The sequence below is a fragment of the Papaver somniferum genome, chromosome 2 (genome assembly GCF_003573695.1).
Source record: "Papaver somniferum cultivar HN1 chromosome 2, ASM357369v1, whole genome shotgun sequence".
NCBI classification, from domain to species: Eukaryota; Viridiplantae; Streptophyta; class Magnoliopsida; order Ranunculales; family Papaveraceae; genus Papaver; species Papaver somniferum.
Window position 1 is genome coordinate 68,043,798 of NC_039359.1, and position 9,477 is coordinate 68,053,274.

Consider the following 9,477-nt stretch of genomic DNA (forward strand, 5'->3'; position numbering starts at 1 on the left):
TATTATTATTAGTAGTTCTCTACTATTTCACTTATTTCTATTCATCTTTCTCTTGTTTTCGAGTTCTGGATTTTTTTTTCCCCTGCACGGGGGACGGTCCCCCGTCTGTTTTCATATATTTTATTGCATGAGAGTCTATCTCCCGTGTGGTGCGTGTTTTTTTTTACCATAACGGGTCCACTCGTTTATTTGAACGAGTCCTCCTTCATATGAAAGATGTAGTCTCCATTTGGAGACTACCCATAGCCCATGCTCTGAGAATGAGTTGATTGAGGTAATTAACTTATTGCAAGTTATTGGTGAACCAGGTGGTGTCTTGTTAAATACTTATGAGGTATGAGATGACAGAGTCTGGAGTTATGGAAATGGTAAAGGTTTTTCTGTGACTAGTGCTTATTCTGCTCTTGAAACTGATGGTTTTCTCACTTACCCAGATAAATAGTTATGGAATCCAAAAATACCCTTGAAAGTGTGCTTATTGGTACGGACTTTATGCTATGAAGGGGCACCAACATTGGATTATTTGTACAATGCAGGACTGGCTCAAAATGCTAATTGCTTGTTGTGTCCTCGGCAAACTGAAAGTAATTCTCACTTATTCTTACATTACAGGACTGCTTTTGAGGTTTGGACTTACTTTCCGAATAGTTTTGCCATTACTTGGGTTTTTTCTAGTGATGTGAGAAGAATCTTATGGGAATGGAAGAACAAGAAGAGCAAGAGTAAAGTAAAAAGATTATAGGGTTATCTGCATTTGCTGTTTGGTGGACCGTGTGGTGGGAAAGAAATAACAGGCTTCACAATCACAAAAGCAGAAATTCTAAGAAGATGATTATGGAAGTTAAAACTCTGTTGTTCAATTGGACAAGAAACATATATATTTTTACTGGGTTTTCCTTATCCATTGTTATTTATAATTGGGATGGGATCTTTGATACATCCATCTAACTTTAGAAGCTGGTCACTTTTTTGGTGACTATGATTCCTGTTCTATAAAATTTGTCCTTTTCCATTAAAAAAAATGTTCCACACTGTGAGTTTTTCGCATCATAAAGCCCCAAAACATATCCCTCCCATTCTTTAGTGCCCAAGCCCATCTAGGTTGTTTAAGAGAGGTACTACAACTATGTTTTCTGTGATTCCCAGTTCACCAGCAATAATAACAGCACCAGCCATATCAATGAACATCCCATGCTCCACGGCCCCAGCAAGTCTCAAAATTTCACTAGCGACCTTCAGATCACCAATATCCCCCTCAAAATACAAATAACTATATAATTCGCATTATCAGTCAAATACGGCTTCCCGCCACCATCCGCCCCCCTCCACAGTTTCGCAATGCATCCCCCGCCTCAGAAAACAAATTCTGAAGCCGTGTTGCCACCTTATGTCTTCACCATCTTAGATCATCAACAGGCATAGCTATTGCAGAACAGGAGCACGGGAATACCTCAACAGGCATAGCTAACCCACTTCCACCTTATGTCTTCACCATCTTAGATTCATCACCGATTACAACAAATTTCCGACATGCGCACATACTAATTCGTAGGAGCCTACAGAAGGAAGTTACGGCAGAAAAGGCTATACAAAATATACAATGTGAGAGCACCTGATTAACAATACATGTGCTCCTTCGACTGTCAAAAACATCATTTCGTAACCAAGAATACTTCCAACGGTATAATATCCAAATTCAACAAATATATTCCCCGCTTAAAAACAGACTTGCTAGATCTGGAAAACTTTCAGAAGATCTGGAAAACTTGACATAACAATAACATCATGATTCAGAGACATAAATATAACAGTGATAAAATCTATACTGATTCACCACTTAAGGTTTAAATAATAAGTTTAACCTTCAAAATAGTTTCAGACATAGAAATAAAAGACATTTAAATACTTCAAAATAAAACAGAAAGATCAAATCTGCTTGCACTGTTCTTTATCTCTTCTGTATTGATACGCTTGTATACCCCCTTCTCCTGATCCATGTGATTATATACCTGTTTTCAACTATACCCCCCACAAAAAAATCTCCCAAAAAAGATCCACAAAAGACTACCAAGTATACCACCCTAATTTCCGTTTACCAATAAACAAAACACCATATATCAGTGTGTAAATAGAATTTCTTACCACCAACATCATTCAATGTTGTCATCTGAACCAATTTGAAGAGGGCTAGATGGTGAATCATTTCCATCGCTCACAACAACGGCAACTGCTGTCTCCTCAGCTTTCTTCTTGCTAACTCTTTTCTTTGGTACCTTTTTAAGCTTAGTTTCAGCTGCAATAGTTTCTTCTGCTGCACTATTTTCCACAACATTGTTTCCATTTGCCACATCATGTTTCATCTCTTCCACTGCAGATTCGCCACTCTTGAACTCAGACCCATCTACATTTCTGGATAAATCTGAAGCTTCAGTATTTAAGCGCTTGTTCATCTGCATAGGCTCAACCTCAGCTTTCTTCTTGCTAACTCTTTTTGCTGGTACCTTTTTAAGCTTGGTTTCAGCTGCAATAGTTTCTCCTGCTGCCCTACTTTCTACAACATTGTTTCCATCTGTGACATCAAGTTTCATCTCCTCCACTACAGATTCGCCATCCTTGAACTCAGACCCATCTGCATTTCCAGATAAATCTGAAGCTTCAGTCTTTAAGCGCTTGTTCATCTGCTTAGGCTCACCCTCGGTCTCTGGATTACCTTCCACCAAGTCAGAATTGACACTCCCTTCTTCAGCGGCTTCAACCATATTTTCAGGCTCATCTAACTCTTCACTTGGGCCCTCATCATTTTCCTCCTTGGCCTTGCGTTGAAGATCTTCTATGACACCCATCAGCTCTCTATTAACCTGATAGAAAGCAGAGTACATAAACAAAAAACTTCAGTATCTCCAAAGCAAAAACACCAGTAGTGCATCATGGACTTCATTTCTATACAAAGCAGAGTACATAAACAATATAACGTGTGCATGATAATCTTGTCACATAAATGATGCCAGAGATCTTAGCTGTTACAATGTGAAATAATTTCATACCTGAGGGTTTTGAAGGAACTCAGATAAGTCTGTCGGGCATGACGGACACTTCATTATTGATTTTTGTGCTCTAAGTGTCCTCCCATGAGAAGACCTCTCTCTAACAAAAGTCTTACCAGCAAAAGCATTCTCTAAGCAAGGCTTGCAAAAGTTGTGAGCACAGGGAGTTGTCAGGGGAAGAGTCATCACTTCCTGGCAAAGTTGACATTTGAACCCTGCAACAAGAACCGGGATAGAAGCTGAGCAACATGCTGTTAAATTATGAATTGGACACCACCATGTTCGCAGTGATTTTGTTTGTAATGGATAGATGTATATGAGAGAGAGAGTTCAAACCTTTCAGATACTGCTCTGTAAGGGACTTATTTTGTGCCTTTTTCCATGCTTTCCTTTCTTTCTTAAAATCTTCAGTATCTCCAGGATTTCCTGTCTGCACGGGTTTGTTACTTGGAGGTGGAGGTATTTTCCATTTCCAGCAACTTTCTTCCTCCTAAAAGACAAGGAAACTCCCGGTTAACCTTTTCAGAAAACATGCATAAATACTTCAAAATAGAATTGCTCAACATAACAGCACAGCAGCCACTCCTATTAAAAGTTACCTACAATGGACTGAAAAATAAGGAAATTTAGAGTAGAAGAAAATGTTTACATGTTAAAATTAAAATAAAGCTAAAATGAAGATAGCAATATCTGAAGGGATACCACATGAGAAAACTTGGTAAAGAATAAGCGGAAATGAAACAGCTACGTAACTCACATCATAATCCCAAGATGGACTGTCCTTTCTATCAGTAATATCAGTTGCCCCGCTAAGCTCCTTAATAACAGGTAGAGGTCTGGGACGGTCTCCGTGCTCATCACTACAGTTGATGACGCAGAGAATTAAGTTGATACAAAGTAGCTACGGATATCTGGATCTCTGTAATTAGGAAGAGAAAAGGAAACCGAAACATAATGAAAAAAAAAACTAAAGAACCTTGTCCAAGGAGCAGGTTCATTGTCACATCGAACAAAGAGATACCTACAGACTTTATGGCCCTGTAAATAACACTTACTCATTAGATCAATCCAGACTGGCAGAAAAGTAAAGACATGTAAAGTTAAACCATCACACCTGGATTCCAATTTTTCGCCAACATTTTTCTAAAAGTAAAGACATGTAAAGTTAAACCATCACACCTGGATTCCAATTTTTCGCCAACATTTTTCTATTCTATAAACTCCATCATATCGAACCCCAGTTTCTGGAGCATATGATGAGCGCTTTTCTTTATGCGACCTGAAAGTTGCAATGTCTAAAAGTTCAAACACAAATTAAAAAAGAAATAAGTTTAACTAACAGATAATTTAACTTGATAAGATATATATGTACAGCACATTGTGATTTCAAAAATAAAAATACAATAAGAAGATCTAATAAACTGAATGAACTACTATTACAGTCACAATTAGTTCATATTTTTAGGTGGCACTGGACAATAGCTTCAAATAATAATGATGGATCAATTAACAAAAACTACCAGTTTAAAAAATTTAACAGCTTAGTAACAAACCAACATGTAAGCCCTGGTGGGGTAGATCTTTCAATGATCCACAAGTAAATCATGCAGTATAAATATATGGATTTTCACTGCATTGGGAAAATGGATAAAAGAATCGCTTTTCACTATCTACATTGAATGGATTGATCTCCCAGGAATGCAAAGGGAAAAGTAAGAAAAACTTGAACATACCTCACAACACGTACAGGATATCCTTTTCGGCAACTAACACGCAGCGATTCATTAGATTTCTCGAACTTTTGATCAAATGACTGTTCTTTGTTTGTGCGTTTATTGCCACTGAGATCTCTTCCCCCACTGTTTACCGGACAAAGGATTTCATTAAATTAACCATTAGAATCTATGCAATAAAACATTAACATGAGATGGCAGATGAGTAAAAACACCCTAGACTAAGACATAAAGCATTAATATGCAAAATCAGAACAAGAGTCTATATAGGTTCACCTTCCTGTGTAGAGGAACCACTCTCCATGGTCCTCATCATCTTGGTAACCTCCTGAAAGAGCCACAGACTGCGCACCATAGTTAGACTGCCCAGCAATTCCCGCGACATGAGGAAAGTGGGCACCCCATTGTCTGCATTCCAGTCTATCTCCCCATGACTCCCCAACCAACACCCCCTGATTCCTCCTAGGATCATTCTCAGCAAGTATGGGTCCAAAGTGGTCAGCCGGGATAGTAACAAAGATCTTCCCACTGCAAGCATTAGCCTTCCCAGTTTTCTTTGCCCGCTCTGTTGTAAATGCTTCATCTGGTCTACTCTGGTTCTGAACAACATGATAGACTTTCACTGGACCTGCCACTGAACCGCTATTCCGTGCTACCTTTGCCATACGAATTGCAACAGCAAGGGCTGAGTTAATCCTTGGATTAGTTAGCATGCTCTTAGGAATCTCAGTGCGACACCGGGGACACTCTGGTTTCCTTACTTGCTTCGCCCTCACCCATTTCTCAAAACATTTTAAACAGAAATTGTGACCGCAAGGAGTCTGCAACAATTAACAACCCAATTTCAACCAAAAATCAAACTACAAGCTGAATCCATCATTACTCACACAAAAATGAAAAGAAACAACAATTATTACATCATATGAAGGTTTGAAAAATCCAAAAACCAAATGTAAAAACCTATTGATAAGTACAATCATGTACTCACTATACCCATGGTTAAAATGTAAGACACAAATGTCAATTGAAGTCCTTTTAAGGACCACAATGTAAATTTAGAAACTTCCAAACAATGAAGAATACTTTAATGGCAATGTCTATGACCAGTGACCACAACATAATAATGGAAAGTTTAAAAAACAAAGTAAAAAACAACATTAAACCATAAATAAAAGTTTCCATTCCCAACATAAACAAACAGAAATTTCCCCCTATCAAATCAACACCCCTGATTTAGGACATTTTTTTACTCTTTTTAAAAATTACAGGGAGAGACAAAAAAGAACAATATTAAATAATCAAAGACGAATTCAAACAAACAACAAAAAAAATCCCCAAATGAGGAGTGAAATCCGCCATGAAATCAATTCTCTAAATACTTCACTAATCGAACTTAAAAATTAATTAAAACAATTTATCAAAACCCTAACTAAACTTCAATTAATATTCACCATTACTGTTAAACCCTACTAAATCACTATCAAAAAATCCAAAAAAAAATAAATAAAATCAAAATCAAAATGAGAGAAAGTACTTACAGTAACAGGTCTATCAGGTAACTGCATGCAAAAGGAACAGTTAAGTTTATCATCCAGAATCTTCATCATATCATTCCTACCACCACTTTTCTTCTTCATCTCATCATCATCAAGATCTGAAGATTTCAATGATCCAGACAACAGTTGTTGTCGTTTCTTAGCTTTCTCTTGATCCGTAAGTGTAGTATCACCTTCAATCTTACGAATCAAACTCACCAGTTCATTAGAAGAACTCGATGCATCAACAACAGGAACCGAATCATCAGAAATCATCGAACAATCTGGACAATCCCATTTCAGAGTAGAAGATAATGATTCTGGTGGTGTTGTTAAGCAACTGACGTGCCATGGTGTGACGCATGTTTTACAGACTAGGGTTTCGAGTTCTGATATTGGTTTTGTTTTGCAACGCATACATACTCCATCTCCGTCGCATGGGAGTTGAGACATGGAGGCGGAGGTGGGGGTGATGATGGTGGTGGTGGTGATGGGTGCGCAGGATAAGCAGGGAAGTGTTGGAGAGAGAAAGGCGGAGTGGTGGTGAGAGTGATGGGACTTTCGATTTCACGAATGAGGCCAGGGATTTAAAAGGGTTTTTGAGATAGAGAGGAGTTTTTTTCGGAAAGGGTTTGAATTTTCCCTCTATTTTGTCTTGGAAAAAATATTATTACTTTTCGAAACATTTTCTGTACATGGATAATCTTGTTTTATCTGTCTCTGTGATTTCTTGTGTTTTCCTAAACTACCCCCTTTAGCTCTTTTTAAGCATGCTATTGCTCTTCTATTTTGAATTTTGAAACAAAGATTTCCATTTATTTGTTGTAAATGCTGTTTAGTTTGAAATGAAAAAGAAAATACAAATATTGATTGACCAGTATATTTTTTTGTTTAAAGTTTGGAATGGAAAAGGATCCAAAGTTTATAGCATTTTCTAGCCAGTTTTGATGTTGGCATTCATTTCGAAGAGTTTTTTATGCTAGAGATTGAAGACATCTGAATGATATATCACCATTTTGCCAATAGCTTTTTGACTCTCGCATTCATTTCATCAAGTTTCTTTCCCTCAAGATTTAGGATATATATCACCATCTTGCCGAAAACTAGTTAAGATGTCGGGTTTTATTTTTTAATGTAATTAAATTTTTTCGTAAAAAGTTATTGTATTATCTCGTAGATTTTGTATTCTACTAAATGTTGTTATTTAGAATGAATGTTTAGTTTTGAAATAAATTTACGGTATTTATATGTTTGTCGGATAAGTAAATATATGATTGATGAGTTGTAGCAACTGCACTGAAAAATTATTGATCTTTAGGTTTTTATAGGTTTGTTACGAAATATGAACACGTGGCTAAGTGTTTCATCAGATCCTCCGAACTTTAGCTATAAACTAAAGAAATAATTGACAAAATTTATAACGAAAAAGATTTAGTGGTCAGGAAAAATCTGATGTAGATCCAGCTTTATATCTATTTAATTTGACTTCCAGAAAATTTTGAATACGTGTCTAAATACGTAAAAAACGTTGTAATTTTTATAACACTAGACGATAAAAGCTAAACTGATTCAAATATTTCAGGAAACTGCAAATACATGTCTAAATCCAAATGCTCAAAATTTAAAACAGGATGATAAATATAAATCGATATACAAATTCAATCTCAAATCTTTTGAAATAAAATCTGATAAACGTCAAACAAGTATAAATCTAAAATCATAAGAGAAGCCAAAAATTTATACAACCAAGAAATAATTATCAACTTTTTTTTTTCTTCTAACACTATCAAATATCTAATTAGCATCAAAAATAAAAAATTTACTGTCAAAAAAAATAAGCAAAAGCAAACACCATAATTGTCAAGTATATAATTAATAATAGACTCAGCAAATGAAATAAACACCGGCAAAACCATTTTGTAATCGTAGAAACATAAATTTATTCCAAATTTTATGACATCTGCGTCATTTAAGATGTTTATTAACTGAAAAATAAAATTGTGCTTCAAAAAAGAAAAAAAAAATTGTTTGTTTTAAACGACTGAAAAAGATGGACCTGTATGTATTAAAAAAAAAGAGCAAAATGGTTTGTATGTATAGATGCGAACTCTCTCAATGAATAACGTTATAGAAGACATGGGTATTTTAGTCATTTAAATCACAAAACTTACTTTAGCATTGGGAGCATAAACAAAGATTTAAATCCACACCAATAGGTAGGTAGATAGGGATTAGGATCTCAGTAAAAGAGAAGAAGGATTTGATTTTTTATACTAATTTCTTAAGAAATCACTTTTTGACAGCTGCCCCCTAATTATACCTCCTATCACCTTCCGCACATTTTTTTCCTTTTTTACCTTCCCTAAGTAAATAATTTTACTGCAGTTAATTAATTATATTCATTCAAATTCAAAAAGATTTCCTTCCTCTCTTTTGGCTTTCCAAGAGGAATTCGTCAGGAATTTAAAACCCATCTATTCGGATAGTTTCCCACAAAACGCTCTCATCTTACTCTGTGGGTCCCCAGTTTCAGCTTTCCCCGCGGGCCCGCCCTACGGTTTTATTATAAGATGGCAGTTTTCGGGTGCACATTTGTAAGAACGCTGTTTTGACTTGTCATTAGAAAACTACCCACGTTGCTAAGTGGGTGATAACACTTGTAAATTAGTGGTTACGAGACATGACAAGGCATTAGCTCTAATTGGCTGACGTCGGATACTCGAAGAGGACAAACATATTTTGTTGTTTTTTTTGTTTGTATTTTAATGAGGCTCGTGGATGGAGTGTGTGTTTGTACTTTTGTGAGGAAGAAAGTTTTTTTTGTCTTGTCCATTTCAAAAATAGAGCTTATTTCATGAAGAGGGGGTATATCTAGGTTTGCAGTGTAATCCTAGAATAGAATTGCTTCATTTTTCAGTCTTTATTGTAGGTCTGTAACCCTATTATTATCATGAACCGCAAGTCCCAACGCCCAGCCTTGAATTTATTATGTGCACGTTACACGCCTATGTACTGTATTATTATTTTTTGAATCAAAAATAAAATTAGAAAATGAGAGTGTGTCTTGTTCGCCTAACAGAGACAACACAAAGAAGGTACTAGTACTAGTCTCTTTTCTTGAAAAAAAGGGTTTCTCCTCGAGATAGTCTTGGACTCCGGTCCGGC

The 9,477-nt window shown here is 36.2% G+C and overlaps 1 protein-coding gene across 1 annotated transcript; it reads right to left on the reverse strand.

Moving 5' to 3' along the window:
• Positions 1-1,736: 1,736 nt before the first annotated feature.
• LOC113347932 (E3 ubiquitin-protein ligase ORTHRUS 2-like) lies at positions 1,737-6,870 on the reverse strand. The gene is made up of 9 exons (XM_026591624.1): positions 6,316-6,870; positions 5,054-5,598; positions 4,778-4,903; positions 4,224-4,323; positions 4,021-4,082; positions 3,802-3,904; positions 3,381-3,534; positions 3,045-3,259; positions 1,737-2,858 (listed from the first exon to the last, which is right to left on the reverse strand). The coding sequence occupies exons 1-9, from the start codon at positions 6,763-6,765 to the stop codon at positions 2,151-2,153; spliced, it is 2,463 nt and encodes an 820-aa protein (XP_026447409.1). The 5' UTR covers positions 6,766-6,870; the 3' UTR covers positions 1,737-2,150.
• Positions 6,871-9,477: the final 2,607 nt, after the last annotated feature.